The sequence below is a fragment of the Ursus arctos genome, unplaced genomic scaffold (assembly GCF_023065955.2).
Source record: "Ursus arctos isolate Adak ecotype North America unplaced genomic scaffold, UrsArc2.0 scaffold_2, whole genome shotgun sequence".
Classification (NCBI taxonomy): Eukaryota; Metazoa; Chordata; class Mammalia; order Carnivora; family Ursidae; genus Ursus; species Ursus arctos.
The window spans coordinates 63,633,582-63,648,940 of NW_026622874.1; the positions used below are offsets into that span (position 1 = coordinate 63,633,582).

At 62.0% G+C, this 15,359-nt stretch overlaps 1 protein-coding gene across 1 annotated transcript; it reads left to right on the forward strand.

Annotated features, from left to right (window-relative positions):
* Positions 1-33: 33 nt before the first annotated feature.
* NES (nestin) lies at positions 34-9,509 on the forward strand. The gene is made up of 4 exons (XM_026485118.4): positions 34-1,251; positions 2,228-2,352; positions 4,051-4,124; positions 4,382-9,509. The coding sequence occupies exons 1-4, from the start codon at positions 472-474 to the stop codon at positions 9,052-9,054; spliced, it is 5,652 nt and encodes a 1,883-aa protein (XP_026340903.2). The 5' UTR covers positions 34-471; the 3' UTR covers positions 9,055-9,509.
* The last annotated feature ends 5,850 nt before the right edge of the window (positions 9,510-15,359 follow it).

Here is a 15,359-nt window from a genome sequence, read left to right on the forward strand (position 1 = left end):
TTCCGTGAGTGGTACCCCTCCTGGGTGTGCTCAGTAACTGGGACTCGCCCCGCTGCCTCCCGCCCCCCCAGGCCTAGGTCCCCGGGCCCCCTCCCCAGGCTCAGTAGTGGGCACGGCCTCCTCCCTCAGAAAGCCACTCCGTGGGATCGGGTTTCCCAGGCAGGCGTTCTGCTGGGCTCCAGGCTCCAGGCTCCAGCACAGCGGGGCGCACGGACGCGGGCCCGCCCCACTTCCCGAACTCCAGGGGTTAAGGCCCGGGTCCCGCCCCTTTTCCCGCCCGGCTGGCGGGAGTATGAATAGCCTCGTTCCCACTCCCGACGTTCAGTCGCTCGGCTGCTCCTCGCCCCGCCCCGTCATTGTCCCCGCCGGTCTCCTTTTCCCTCCCAGTCCGTCCTGAGAGCTTTGAGAGTTGCTGGCTTCTCCCGCTGCCCCGCGTCTCTCCACCTTCGGTGGGTCAGACTTGCGAGCAAGATGGAGGGCTGCCTGGGGGAGGAATCTTTTCAGATGTGGGAGCTCAACCGGCGCCTGGAGGCCTACCTGGCGCGGGTGAAGGCCCTAGAGGAGCAGAACGAGCTGCTCGGCGCGGAGCTGGGGGGCCTCCGGGCACAGACCGGGGACGCCTCCTGGCGCGCCCGCGCGGACGACGAGCTGGCGGTCCTGCGGGCCCTCGTAGACCAGCGCTGGCGGGAGAAGCACGCGGCCGAGGTGGCGCGCGACAACCTGGCGGAAGAGGTGGAGGGCGTGGCAGGCCAGTGCCAGCAGCAGCGGCTGGCGCGGGAGCGGGCGGCGGCGGAGGCGGCCCGCATCCGGCGTGCGGCCGAGGCCGAGAAGTGCGCCCAGGCCCGGCTGAGCTCCCGGGCGGCGGAGCTGGAGCGCGAGCTGGAGGGCGTGTGCGCGGCTCACGAGGAGGAGCGCGCCGTCCTGAGCGCCCGGCCCCGCGCCCCCAGCCGCCCCGCCGCGCCCCGCGGGCCCCCCGCGCCCGCCCCGGAGCTGGAGGAGCTGGCGCGGCAGCTGGGCGACGCGTGGCGCGGGGCCGTGCGCGGCTACCAGGAGCGCGTGGCGCGCATGGAGACGTCGCTGGGCCAGGCCCGCGAGCGCTTGGGCCGCGCCGTGCAGGGCGCCCGCGAGGGTCGCCTCGAGCTGCAGCAGCTGCAGGCGGAGCGCGGCGGCCTCCGGGAGCGCAGGGCGGCGCTGGAGCAGAGGCTGGAGGGCCGCTGGCAGGAGCGGCTGCTGGCCACCGAGAAGTTCCAGGTGACCGGGAAGGGTCGGCTAGCCGAGCAATCCCCGCGGAGCTCGGGGACCTAGGGAGGGCAGTGGGGGGTGGGGGTGGAGGTGGCTGCCCGTTCAGGGGCCGCTTCTTAGAAAGCCATACTGGTGCCAGAGGCCCGTGACTTTCCCAACTTTGTCTAGAATAGGGTGGGGATGGCGGGGTTCAGAGCCCTGTCAAAGCACACCCCTGGCCGGCCGGGGTGGACAGGCGCACCACCGTCGCAGCCTCAACACTGTCGTCGGGGCCCCCGGGCTTCTCCCTGGGCTCTGCTGCGGCTCAGAAGATGCGCAGGTCACCACTCCGGCCCCCAGCCCAGCCCCCACCCCGCCGCGCTGAGTCTGCCCCGTTCCCAACTGCTCTCCTCCCCGACAGGAGGGGGTCAGGGGCCCTCGATGTGCGGCCACCAGCCCTACTCCCATGTCACTGCTTCTCAGCTCCCCCCAGCACATTCCAGAGGCCGGGACAGCTGCTCGCCCTCACACTGCGCAGATGGGACCAGCAGCTGAGAAAACAGCCTCCCGCCTGGGCCAGACCGAGGTCTGGCCAGGGTCACCTCCCACCCCTCCTCTCTGAGGAGAAAGATTCCAGAACATGTGGGAAGTGGAGGGGGTGGGGGCCTGGTGTGAGGACCGGGAGACAGTGATTGGGACACGGATTGTTGGCCTTCCAGTCCTGCGGGCTCCAGGCCTCTTGATTAATCGTTTTTCCTTCTGCGTCCACTTTTTCCCCCTCTCCTCTCTGTAACCCGTCTCCTCTCCTCCCTCACCTCCCCCTTCCTGTGGGAGCTGAAATCCCGTTCGCTCAGCATCCTCAGAGAAGGAGCCCGTGGGAGAGGCCCTGGAGCCCCCCCCCATCTTCGAGCTCCAGAGGGGCTGCTCTGGGCAGGGAGTAGGGGAGCAGAGGGAGGGCGGTGAGGGGGAGCCCGCCCCTTCACGGCCTGTCTCCCTTGTTCTGCAGCTGACCGTGGAGGCTCTGGAGCAGGAGAAGCAGGGCCTGCAGAGCCAGATTGCCCAGGTCCTGGAAGGTCGGCAGCAGCTGGCACACCTCAAGATGTCCCTCAGCCTGGAGGTGGCCACCTACAGGTATGGGACCCTCTGAGCCACCCAGGCGCACGGATGCGCACACACCGTGGGAGGCAGAGACCCCGCCGCAGGGGCCCAGAGCCATGGGTAGTGGCAACTGGGCTACCGTTGCGTTCTGTGACTCTGGGCTGATTCCTGCCATACCAGGACGTGTCCCACCGGAGCCCACCTGCTCCCCTGTGGGTTCGGGATCAAAAAAGTCTCCTGTGCCTAGGAAATCCCCCAGGAGAGGCGAGGCTGCTGAGTGGGGCGGCCTCAGGAGAGACAGCTGGACACACAAGGGGCCTCTCCATCCAGACCCGCCACCAAGGGGCTGAAAAGCCCAGTCTCTGTGTGTGTGTGTGTGTGTGTGTGTGTGTGTGTGTGTGTGTGCGCGCGCGCACACGCTGAGGGGATGATGTCCTGGGGCAGCCCCACAAAGGAGGAATTGCGGGTTGGGGGTGGGGGTACCTGACCTGGGCCATGGTCTCCTTGTCTGGAGATGGGAGATGGGCTGGGTGACATCCAAGGCCCCTTCCATCCTGAATGTCATGGGCCTGACTCCCCTCGAGCCCTAGGGCCCTGGTTTTGCCCAGCCCCACTGCTGGTCACACTTCCTGTTGGCTCTAGAAAGGCTGAGACCGAGGAAGTGCTGCCTCTCAGTTCTGTGGCCTTGGGCAAAGCCACAGTCCCTTCTGGGACACTGGCCTGTCCGGCCTGAGGACTCAGGGATGGAGCCTGAGGAAGGTGCTTTGCCACAGGGTGGGGGCCAGGGCTGGGCACGCCACGAGACACTACCGTTAGAATTCACAGGCCACCCAGGACAGGGGCCCTGGGACAGGATCAGGAGAGCACGGGAGCAGGGCCCCTGGAGGGAAGGTCAGTGAGGGTCTTGGGATGAGGAAGAGGGCACAGAGCTCAGAGAGCAGGTGCCCCCTCGGCAAGGACAGAGGTGAGACCATGGCAAACACTAAGCAGACTCAGAGTCCGTGAGAGGAGCAGAGAGTAGATGTTCGGCATAACCCGCCCCCCCAATCCCCCCACCTGCCCCCGTCCCCTCCTCATTCCCTGCAGGGCACAGAGGCAGGGTTGTGGACACAAAGACCTCCAATGCCCTGAAAGGCTTGGGACCCAGAGTGCTTAGAGATCCCCGGATAAGGGCCTTGACCCCCAGTCAGACCGCTCAGAGGAGGGTCTGGGCGGGCTTCAGCACTGGTTTTTGAGGCATGAAAAGGATTTGGAGAGAGAGAGTGGAATTCATCTGCTTTTGTCTGTGACCAGCTTTGGGGGCCCTGGGGGAGAAGGAGGGAGCCTATCCCATGGGAACGGCCTGAGAATTCCCACTTCCCCCCGGAAGCCCCCTCCTCAGACCCTCCAGAAGGCACTGTGGACAAAGGCAGCAATTAGCATGAGAATTGGCCCCACAGGGAGGATGAGATCACTGGCCTGGGGTGGGGGGAGCTGTGTGGGTGTGCGTACACTGTGTGGACTGTGTGGGAATCTGCTGTGTCCCAAATAAGTGTGTGATGCTGTGCGATCCAGTGGGTGATAGCTCTGGGGCGTGTCAGTGGGACTCCCCGCTCACGGCTTGTGTGCGGCAGTGGAAATGAAGAGGAACCCCGCGGGGCCGAGACACCAGCTCAGCTGAATCCTCCCTGGCTGGCTTGCCAGAGGCCTGAGGGCAGACAGCTGACCCCGCGTTTCCTCCCTCATCCCCAGGACCCTCCTAGAGGCTGAGAACTCCCGGCTGCAGAGCCCCGGCAGTGGTTCCAAGGCTTCCTTCGGCTTCCAGGGTAAGAGGAGGGGCCAGACCCCCCCCCCTCCACCTCTCCTTCTTTGCTCTTTATATCCCAGAGTGCTTCAACTCCTGGGAGACCCAGTCTAGGTCTTGACTCCTTGGCCTCCAGTAGCAGTGAGCCTACTCTCAGCCCAGCCAGTGGAAGGTGGGGGCAGGGCTCATGGGCGCTCTTGCCAGAAGTGGTAGCTGCTTTGAAGCTCCCGGCCACCACCAGTCCCTACTGACACTGTCTCTTCCCCTCTGCCTTTCCAGACCCTAAGCTGGAGCTGCATTTCCCTGGGACCCCAGAGGGCCGGCATCTGGGACCTTTGCGCTCTGCCCTGAGCCCTACTTCCCTCTCCCTGCCTTTGCCTGATGCCCTTGGGACACCTGTGCTAGGCTTTCTGAAGAACCAAGAATTCCTCCAGGCCCGTACCCCAACCTTGGCCAGCACCCCCATCCCGCCCACACTTCTGGCTCCCTGCGCTGTTACAGATGCAGAGATCAGAGCCCAGGACGCCCCCCTCTCCCTGCTCCAGCCACAGATCGGGAGGCAGCAGGCTCCAGAGGCCATGCGGGCTAAAGCCACAGTGGCTATCCCTTCCAGCGTCCTGCCAGGACCAGAGGAGCCGGGGGGTGAGCAGCAAGAGGCCAGTGCTGGCCAGTCCCCTGAGGATCATACCTCCTCGGCCCCACCCCTCAGCCATGACCCCTGTAGTTTAGAGGCTAAAGGGAGAGAGCCCAGTGGGTCTGGAATGGCCAGCAGATTCCAGGAGGAAGGTGAAGGGCAAATCTGGGGGCTGGCAGAGAAAGAAATAGCCATAGAGGTCAAAATGGTGAACAGTTTGCAGCAGGAAACACGGCAAGAAGATGGGGGTCTGAACATGAAGGAAATCCAGGATTCCCAGGGTCCTTTGGAAAAAGAAACTCTGAAGTCTGTGGAGGAGGAAATTCAAGAGCCACTGATGTCTCTGGAAAAACAGAGCCATGAGACACTGAGATCTCTAGAGAAGGAGAATCCAGAATCTCCACTGTCTTTAGAAGAAGAGAGGTTAGATACATCAAAAGCTCTAGAAAAGGAGAATCAAGAGCTATTGACATCTTTAGAAGAGAAAGATGCAGAAGTAGTGAGACCTCTAGAAAACGAGACTCTAGGACTACTTAAACCTGTAGGAGAAGAGGACCCACAGACATTGCAATCTCTAGAAAAGGAGAATCAAGAACTAATGAGGTCTCTTGAAAGTAATCTAGAGGCATCTTTGTATCCAGAAAAGGAAAATCGTGACTTAGTACGGTCTCTAGAAGAGAATTTTGAGTCAATGAGAGATTTAGAAAAGGAGAATCAAGAGCCACTAAGGTCTCTGGAAGATGACAATCTAGAGAAATCAAGACTACTAGAAAAAGAGAACCAAGAGTCTCTACACCCTCCAGAAGATGAGAAGCATAAGACCTTGAGACCTCTAGAAAAAGAGAACCAGGAACCACTGAAGTCTCTAGGAGAAGAAGACCAAGAGACATCAAGGTCTCTAGAAAAAGAGAACCAGGAGCCAGTGAAGTCTCTAGAAGATGAGAACCAGGAGACATTGGGATCTTTAGAAAAAGAGAACCAGAGGTCCTTGAAGTCTCTAGAAGAGGACCAGGAGCCAGTGAGGTCTCTAGAGGAAGACCAGGAGACATCGAGGTTTCTAGAAAAAGAGAACCAGGAGCCAGTGGAGTCTCTAGAAGATGAGAATCAGGAGACATTGGGATCTCTAGAAAAAGAGAACCAGAGGTCCTTGAAGTCTCTAGAAGAAGAGAACCAGGAGCCAGTGAGGTCTCTAGAGGAAGACCAGGAGACATCGAGGTTTCTAGAAAAAGAGAACCAGGAGCCAGTGAAGTCTCTAGAAGATGAGAATCAGGAGACATTGGGATCTCTAGAAAAAGAGAACCAGAGGTCCTTGAGGTCTCTAGAAGAAGAGGACCAGGAGACAATGAGGCCTCTAGAAGAAGAGAACCAGGAGCCAGTGGGGTCTCTAGTAGAAGAGCAGGCAACATTGAGACTTCTAGAAAAAGAGAACCAGGAGCCAGTGAAGTTTCTAGAAGATGAGAATCAGGAGACATTGGGATCTCTAGAAAAAGAGAACCAGAGGTCCTTGAGGTCTCTAGAAGAAAAGGACCAGGAGACAATGAGACCTCCAGAAGAAGAGAACCAGGAGCCAGTGGGGTCTCTAGTAGAAGAAGACCAAGCAACACTGAGACTTCTAGAAAAAGAGAACCAGGAGCCAGTGAAGTTTCTAGAAGATGAAAACCAGGAGACATTGAGATCTCAAGAAAAAGAGAACCAGGAGCCAGTGGAGTCCGTAGTAGAAGAAGACCAGGCAATATTGAGACCTCTAGAAAAGGTGAAACCAGAGCCACAAATGTCTCTTGGAAAAGACCAGGAGATCTTTAGACCTCTTGAAAATGAGAATCAACAGTTATCAAGGCTCCTAAAAGAAGAGAGTGTAGAGGCAATGAGATCTTCAGAAACAGAGGATCTAGAACCACTAAAGCCTGCAAGAGAAGACTTGGGAATATTGAAATCTCTACAAACTCAGGAGGCACTGTGGTCTCCAGAAGAAATCAATCAGGAGACAATGAAACCTCTACAAAAGGAAGCCCAAGAACCACTGGAGTCTGTGGAAGATGACCAAGAGACACTGAGGCCTCTAGAAAAGGAGAATCAGGAATCACTGAGATCTCTGGGCGGGTGGAACCTAGAGAATCTGAGACCTCCAGAAGAGCTAGCTCAGGAAAGTCAAGGGTACCTGACCGAGGAAGAGACCCCCCAGCAGAAGGAGAATCCAGAGTCGCCAAGGCCTTTGAAAGAGGAAGGACAGGAGTTGCCACCATCTGCCGACCAGCAGAGGTGGGAAGATATGGTGGGGAACCGAGAACTGGATCAGGATTTGCCCCCTGGCAGGGTGGCAGCAGGACAGGAGGCTGAGGCAAAGCTGGACGGGACGGAGTGGGGTGGCTTCGCCGGGAAGGAGTCTGTGGGGCATGGACAGGGGCAGCTGGCGGCCACCGGGGATGTCTGGAGCACAGGCAAGGGCCACCCAGGGAGCCCTGAGCCCAAAGAGCAGAGGGTCCCAGTTGAGGGAGCCAGTGGGGAGGGAGGCACTGAGGGTTTCCGGGACCCTGAAGGGCAGTCAGAGCAAGTGGGGGCGCCAGGCCTCCAAGCTCCACGGGGAGTGTCAGAGGCCAGAGAGCCAGTGTTGGAAGGTGGAGACGAGTCCCCAGGGGGTGGCCAGGCCTCCCAAGAGGTCACTTTGGGGTTAGAGACAGCTGTGGGAGAGTCTGGTGTGGGAAGCCGGCGGGGCCGAGAGCAGGAGATGGTAGGGTTGGAAGACCCAAGCCGCCTGGCCAGAGAGGAGGGGGTGGCACCACCCATGGGCGAGGAATGTTTGGAGGCAGAGAGGATGCAGGGCTTGGAAGGGCCCAGAGAGGACCCAGAGGACACAGCTGCTCTGGACCCAGAGCTTTCCACCCTGTCCAGGAAGAGCACAGCCCCCCCAGAGCCTCTCAGGGGCTGGGAGGAGGCAGAGCCCGAGGCCCCCTGGGGGGCAGAGGCCAGGCTTCCTGCCGAGACCAAGTGCCCCTCTCAGGGTGGAAGCAGTAGGGGTACCACTCAGCCCAGGCCCCTGGGGTCAGAGGAAGCAGGGGAAGAAGCAGAGCTAGCACGGGCGGCCCCCAGCCCAAGGCCCCCTGAGCCCCGGGTGCCCACCCCCATCCCTGGAGATGCCCCTGGCCTCCAGCTCCTGGCTGAGGGGAGCCAGGAGGCTGGCTGGGGCCTGGAGGGCAGAGCGCAGGCTCTGGGAAGGGTGGAGGGGGAGCGGGAGGAGTTGGGTTCTGAGGGGAGCCCTGAGGGTCTCCAGGAGGAGGGGGAGGAGAACAGAGAAGACAGCGAGGCTGACGAGCTTGGGGAGACTCTTCCTGACTCCACGCCCCTGGGCCTCTATCTCCGGTCCCCGGCCTCCCCCAGGGGGGACCTGGCTGGAGAGCAGAGGCCCTTCCCTCAAGGGGAGGCCAGAAAGGAAGGCTGGGATCCTTCTGTCCAGACCTCTGAGGGGGCCTGGCTGGGGGAAGAGGAGGAGGAGGAGGTCGGGAACAAGGAGGAGGAGGAAGGTGGTCAGGACTCTGACTTGTCAGAGGAATTTGAGGACCTGGAGACCGAGGGTTCTCTCCTGCCTGGGGTCCCTGGGGAGGCTGTGGCACCTGCAGGCCACGTGCCTCAGCTGCTCCTGGAGCCTGCAGCCTGGGATGGGGATGGGGAGTCTGATGGGTTTGCAGATGAGGAAGAAAGTGGGGAGGAGGGAGAGGAAGACAAAGAGGAAGAAGATGGGAGGGAGCCAGGGGCCGGCCGGTGGGCCCCGGGGGCCTCTGTCGGCACCCTCCCGGCCCTGAGTGGCCCTCAGAGAGGGAACTTCCTGGGGTCTGAGACCACAGATGTCAGCGTCCCCTGGGATGACGGCTTGAGGGGCATGGCAGCCGATGTCCGCATGGCTGCCCTGGAGACTGAGTCCCCGGACAGCACAGAGCCCTCGGGCTCGGAGTCTGACCCTGTTCCCTTGGAGAGGGAGGACCAGGTCCCTGACCCTCTGGGAACCCTCAGTGGGGTGGGAGACATGGGTCTGGGAGTAGGGGACACCCTTGGTGTCAATGGCCAGGGCCCCAGCCTGAGGGAGGAGTTAGAGCGCGTGAGTGGGGGGGTGGTAAACGGGCTGCAGCAGTCTGAGGGAGGAGGGCAGGGGAAACTGGGGGGCCCCGAGGGGGACCAAGGCAGCCCCTTGGAAGAGGAGGAGGACGAGGGGGGTGCCCTGAAGTCCCCTTGGGCAGGACCTCCTCTTCACCTGGGCGCAGGCCAGTTCCTGAAGTTCACTCCGAGGGAAGGAGATGTAGACTCCTGGTCCTCAGGGGAGGACTAGAGAGAGCTCCTCCTCCCTCCCTGAGGACTGGGTGGGGGGGGGGGCGTCCCTAAGTCCCCTCCCCGCTCAGAGGCAGCGGCCTTAAGTTATGATCTCCGGACCTGCAGTTTCTGTCCCAGAGGCCTGGCGGGCCAGGGTGAAGCAGGGTGTGGCCTGGCGTTGTGCTGGCAGAACGAGGCTGCAGAACACCGCCCAGCCCCTCAGACCCTGCCGCCCCCACCGCTGTAGGACTAGGCCCCTTCCCTCGCACACCCCTGCGCCCCTCCTGTCCTCTGGGAAGGGCTCCTCCCGGGGCAGGGGGGCTCACCGCCCGGCTCACCCGCCCTGTCCCCCCCTCGCTGCCCCCTCTTGGGGTGCCTGGCCATCGGGTGAGGGGGTGCTCCTGGGTTCCGACCCCCCGTGTTCCTGCCCTGTTGTGTATGGCTCATCCCCGCCTGAATAAAGTCATCCTTCCTCCTTGGAAGTCTGGCCTCTTCCTTCCCCAGTGTGGGGGGTCCTCGGGGCCAGCGGGGCAGAGGAGATGGGGTGACTGGAGAAGAAGCTAGTGTTGGGGAGAGGCTGCCTTCCAAGGAGAGAAGGAACTGGAAGGCCTCATGGGGCCTAGGGAGGGCTGGGCGGCAGTCCAGGTGACCCCAGTGCCAGCAGAAGCCAGGCCCATCATCATCTCTGCCCACAGCGCTGATGACAGGAATTAGGCCTGGGGCCACCCCACCTTATGCATCCTCCCCCCAGCCCCTCAGTGCCGCCAGTATAATGAGCCCCTTGCCTCCAAACCCAAACAGTCGTCTGGCCCAGTCTGGCCCACGATGTCAGCTCCGAGGGGCTGGGTCAGAGCAGGATGAGGGAGGCTGTGTGGCCTCTGGTCAGTGTTCAACCTCTCTGGACCTCAGACTCAGCTGCCCAGTGAGGGGTGCTGGGCTGGGTGATGGAGAAGGGGCTGGGGGTGCCTTGGGGGCAGGAAGAGCTGGGGGAGGCTGGGGGAGGCCGGGGGCTGTAGCTTAGATCGGTAGGACCTGCGTCCCGAAGACGGGATGAAGCCGTGAGGTGGGGGTAACACGAAGCTGTCAGGTGTGAAGGAGCCAGGGGCTGTGCTGTCGACTGGGCTTCGGCCTGGGGTCCCCCCAGCCACAGCTTCCCCCCGCCCCCACCTCTCTTCCCAGGAGTGCTCCGGGTCCCTGTGAGGGGCAGGGAGAGACCAGGGGTTCCCGGATTAGATGGGGCCCGAGGCCTTGAAGTCAGGATACCCAGAAAGAAACCACTCCTGGCTCAGCTCCGTGGGAAGGAAGGGCTGGCAGCCCCTCTAAGTGTGCGGGTGAGGGAGGGGCGGGGGCCGCCAAACAAATGTTCCAAATTTGGAGGCCAGCCCAAGTCCGGGAGCAGGCTCTTCCTCTCCCCAGGCCCAAGGCTGAGGGCAGGGGGACAATGAGAGGATGGAGTCCCAGCCCCGCTGGCTCTCACTCAGGTCCTCTGGCCAAAGAGGGGTGGACAGACAGGAGGCGCCCTGATGGACTCCTGTTGTCTCCCTCTCCGCTCGGGAGTCTCTGTTTTGGGCAGCCAGGCACTCATGTCACACACACCCCTGCCCTTGAGTGCAGGATCCTGTCTGTCCCCACCCTTCTGGCAGCCCAAGGCCGCCGCGCTCCTTCCTGTACCCACTGCTGACAAGGCCTGGTCTGATCCCGCCAGCCTGCCGGGCCCCGGGGCCAGCTCTTCGGCATCCAGGCGAGGAGGGCCCACCCCTGCCCCTCTTCACAGGACAGAGGAGCCCTGTGCTTGATTTCCCCAGGCCCTTGGGCACCGCCGCCCGGGCCAGGGGCCAAGGACAGAGGCCAGGCCAAGCAGTCCTTCCCTGTCCCCGGGTGTCCCTCCTGCCCCCAACACTGGGATCCCTGGTCCCCTATGGAGTCATCCCCACAATCCTGAACAGGGGGAAGGATGTGAGTTAGACAGAAGTCAGGACTTCCATAAAGGGAGGCGTGTTCTCTTTGGAAATGGCAGTCTGTCAATGCAGCAGAGAAATGAAGGTTGGATGGTAGCAGGGTCATTCCGGGAGGTGGTAAGACGAGTGTCACTTTTCGACAAATATTTGCTGAGCACCCGCTCTGCGTGGCCACTGTGCAGACCCGAGAATCCAGCTTCCCTTCTAACTGAACAAGGGCTTCTGAGGGGAAGTCACGTTTGAAGGCAGAGCCGAGGAGGAGGGTGTGGGAGCGCAGAGGTGGGGGACCTTGCCTGATCTGGGCTGGGGAGGACCTGGTGGAAGGGGATGGAGGGGGAAGGAAAGGGTCCTAGTCAGAGGGAACAGCATATGCAAAATCCTAGGGCAAGACCAGAGAGCCTGGAGGCTGAGGAGCAGAAGGAAGGCACGTGTGGCCGGAGGTGGAGGCTGAGGGGAAAGAAGGTTCATGGGGAGGCTAAGGAGAGTCAGAATCTCTGGGCCGAGGCCTTCCCAGGCAGCCGGGACATGTGCACGTCTTCCCGTGGGAATGAGGAACCTCGGATGGGCTTGAAGGCACGGGTGGCATGACCAGGTTTGCATCCCATATAACCTCTGGTGTCTGGGCCAGCCTGGGCTTCGGGGAGGGTACTGCAGTGGTCCGAGCAGGGGCGTTGGTGGCAGCAGGCACGAAGAAGACAGAAGTAAGGGAAGCAGGACCTCAGCTCTTGGTGGCCCGCTGTGGGGGACGGAGGGCATGTGGCTCCCAGGCTTTTGGCCGGGGCAGCTGGAAGAGGAGGGTCCCGTCTTCTGAGCTGGAGAATCCGGAGGAGCTGCCTGGGGGTTCAGGAGAGAGAGCTAGGGTGGAGACAAGAGCAGGCGGGTGGGTGGCCTGGGGGTCACCCAGAGAGAGTCCAGGACAGAGGCCCCAGGGACCTATGCACAGAGAGGCCATGCTTGGGCGGGAGCCGCAGGAGAGGTCAGAGAGTGGGAGGACCCCGGGACCCGCACCGCAGCGGACCCCCTCCTCTCAGAAAGTTCCAGGAGAGCACGGACTATGTCCAGCCCAGGGCCTCTGGGGGCCCCAGGGTGCTCAGCAAACAGGTATGGAATGAATGAAGGAAGGAACGAATGAAGGAAGGAAGGAACTGTGATGAGGTCAGATGACAGGAAGCATTTCGGAGGGCGGAGTCCCCAGAGAAGGGAGCGAGGAGACAGCACCCATCCCTCCAGCACCCCCCCAACACGAGGACAAGCGGAGGTTATTCTGGGGCCTCTGCCGGGTAAATATAGCCTTGGAACGGGGTGGGGGCGGGGTGGGGGGCCGGAGGTGGCTTCCTCGGTTTGTTTGGGGCACTTCCTTATAAGGCCGGGCAGGCAGAGGCGCCAGAGGGTGAGGTCAGGGGCTGAGCTCTCCATTCAGCCAGCCTGATGCTGTCCCCGCTGCTGCCACCATGGGGCCACCACAGGGCCACCCGCCGGGTCTCCGAGGGGATCAAAGGCCTGAGCTTTGGGCTTGGGCCAAGGGAGCTCAGAATGGAGCCTCTTAAAGGGGCCATCGGCCTTCCCGCCTGCCGCGCACGCCCGCCCAGCGCAAGGGTGGGGAGGGTGTCCGGCCAGGGTCCTCTGAGAAGGTGGCGCTGGGGCCCGCTCTTCCCCTCAGAGCCCCACGGCTGGAGGCTCCACGTGGCTGTGGCTCCCCATGGTCTAACCTTATACCTCCCGCTGCCGGCTGCCCCTCTCATGGGGGGCCTCTTCAGATCAAATGCTTTGAGTTCATTCATTGCTTCTAAAGGCCCTGGCCCCTCACTCCCCACGGCCCCCCCTCAGCCCCTCCTGGGGGACCAGCTGCTGCCACTTGACCCTGTGGTGTCCCAGCTGCTGCGTCTGCAATGCCACCCCAGGCAGGCAGGGAAGGAGGAATGCGGTTTAATTTCAGCTGGAATGTGCCCTCTGGGCTGCCCACAGCGAGGGGAGGGGACGGAGACCAAGCCCACCCGAGCCCAGGAAACCTAAGAGGACTCTGGGCTTGGGGACAGGCCCCTGGGTCCCCCTGGGCCCCGCCCCCACCCTGCAGCGGAGGCTCTGCTCCCCTGACGGTCCCACAGCAGGATGGTCTCCCTGGGAGCTGGGGAAAGAGATGCTTCTTGTGAGCACACAGCTCGAGTGGGTAGAGAAAGGACCCAGTACCTGTCCCTGAGTCCACGGGCCCACCTTAGAAAGACAGAAGAGTCTCAAGGGACTGAACCAGGAAGGGACTGAATGAAGGGGGAGGGACAGAATAGCCTAAGGTGAGGCCCCCTGAGTCTGTGGCAGGAAGCAGAGGGAAACGGGGCACTGTTTCCTCTCTCACATCCACTGCCCTGCTTCTGGGGGCCCCTTTCCCTACCCCCCTTTCCAACCTATCACCTCCACACCCAGATCACACTTGTGTCTTCTCCAAATTCCAGGAGCAGTGGACTCTGATTCCTGCTCTCCATGCCTTCGCCAAGCCCCAGTATCTCGGGGCCCCCAGGATGGACGGCCCTCCTGTAACCTGACAATGGGAGGGGGCCCAGACCCCAGAGGCCCCCCTCCAGGCTTCTCCAGCAGCCGCAGGCTCCCCTCCTCCAGCCCCATTCACCCTGCCCACCCCCATGACTCAGCTGCGGCTCCAGAAATAAACCGAGGCAGAGGCCAGGGGGCCACCATCGAGGAACCAGCTCCCAGCAGCTGTGGGCTCAGCTGCCGAGGAGCCAGGGCCCCAGCATCCCGGGAAGGGTGGCGGGAGGCTTCGTGGCTGAGGAGATGCCTCACCGTCTCTGGCCCCTCCCGCCCTTGGTCAGCCTTGCTCACCACTCACAAGCCCACGCTCCCTCCTGGGTGCCCCGTTTTTGCCTCGGCACTGTCTGCTATCTGCTTTTCTCCCTCTCCTTGGTTCCTTGCCAACTCCCAAATCCCTTGGTCTCTCCTGGGCTCCTTCCTTTTCTATTCACCTCACATGTCACAGAGAACCTCAGCTCACCTTGATGGGGAAACTGAGGCACAGGGCGATGTCCCCTGCCAATGCTACAGAGAGTCCCTAGACACCTCTTGGGTTCCACAGAACACAGGTCAGGGGGCTGGGAGCTGCTCCCCTTAAATGCTCCAGTCCCAAGTGGTCAACAGCACCCCCCCCCCCCAACAAGTTAGCCGAAGACTGAGGGAAAACCATCAGGGAATAAACACAGGCAGCAGATCCACCCACTTGGACGATTAGAGGTCAGAGTCCGTTGGTGGGCGAGCGTCCTCACATTCTTCCTCCTTCTCCCTCTTTCCTCATCCCCCCCCCCACCCCCGAATCTTTCAGCTCTTCCTTCCCCAGAGGAAGCCAGATGCTTTGTAGCAGGGGAGTGGAAGTGAGATCTCGGGAAGGACCTGTGTTGTCCGGGAAGGCAGATGGGTCCTCACGTCAGGCGGGGATCTGAGTGCAGCCCCCAGGGTGAGCCCCCCCACCCCCGGGGGTCTGACAGGCTGAACATTTTTGGAAGTCCTTGGGCAGCCAGGACAATGGGGCCCTTTCTCTCCCTGTGCAGGAGACAGTCCTACAGACAGGGCCTGGGGGCAGGACAAAGGCCGCAGTGAGGTCAGGGCAGTGTGTGGGAATTGGGCTGCAGAGGCGGGGATGGGGGAGGAATGGGGAGGTGGGGTGGGGGTCAGAGCAGTCTGGGGGAATGCCGGGGGCCATGGTAGTTGGAGGGCATCTGCGATGGCCCCTCTGCTCTGCGATGGCCAGGCCCCCCTTGTCTACTTATATCCATTCACTCTGACCTCGTCCCAAGAGCAGGAAACCCTGAGGGGTCATGTGAGAAAGAGGCCGAGAACGGAAGCACGCACGGGGGCTCGGCAGGGGTGACCTGGTCAACACAGGTGTGCACCGGCTCCGGGCTCTTCCCAGAGGGACAGGGTGGGCCCCGCATGGGCACGAGGTGCCGATCCCCTCCCCAGCCACCCCCCCCCCCCCGCACACACACGTGCTCACACACACACACACACACACACACACACACACATGTGCGCGCGGGTCAGGGCTGGATTCCGTTCACAGTGCTGAGTCATCCCTGGACCAGCTCCCCCCTCCTCCAGGAAGCCCAACAAAGCCAGGAGCAGGCTTCCGTTTCCGGCACACTTGCTAGAGTGGCCAGCAGGTGTTGGGGAGGGGGAGAGGATTCAAGTTCCAGCCCTGCAGTCAACCTCTGGAACCCTCCTCACGCACACATCAGACGGTGGACCCCCGCCTACAGCTGTGGGGGAGATTCCGTGAGGAAATGTTGGCCGGGAAACCAAAGCCCCTTCCAGCTCCGCCTCATAGGAGCCCTCTGGGGGTGCACCCTGCTGTCTCAACTCCTTC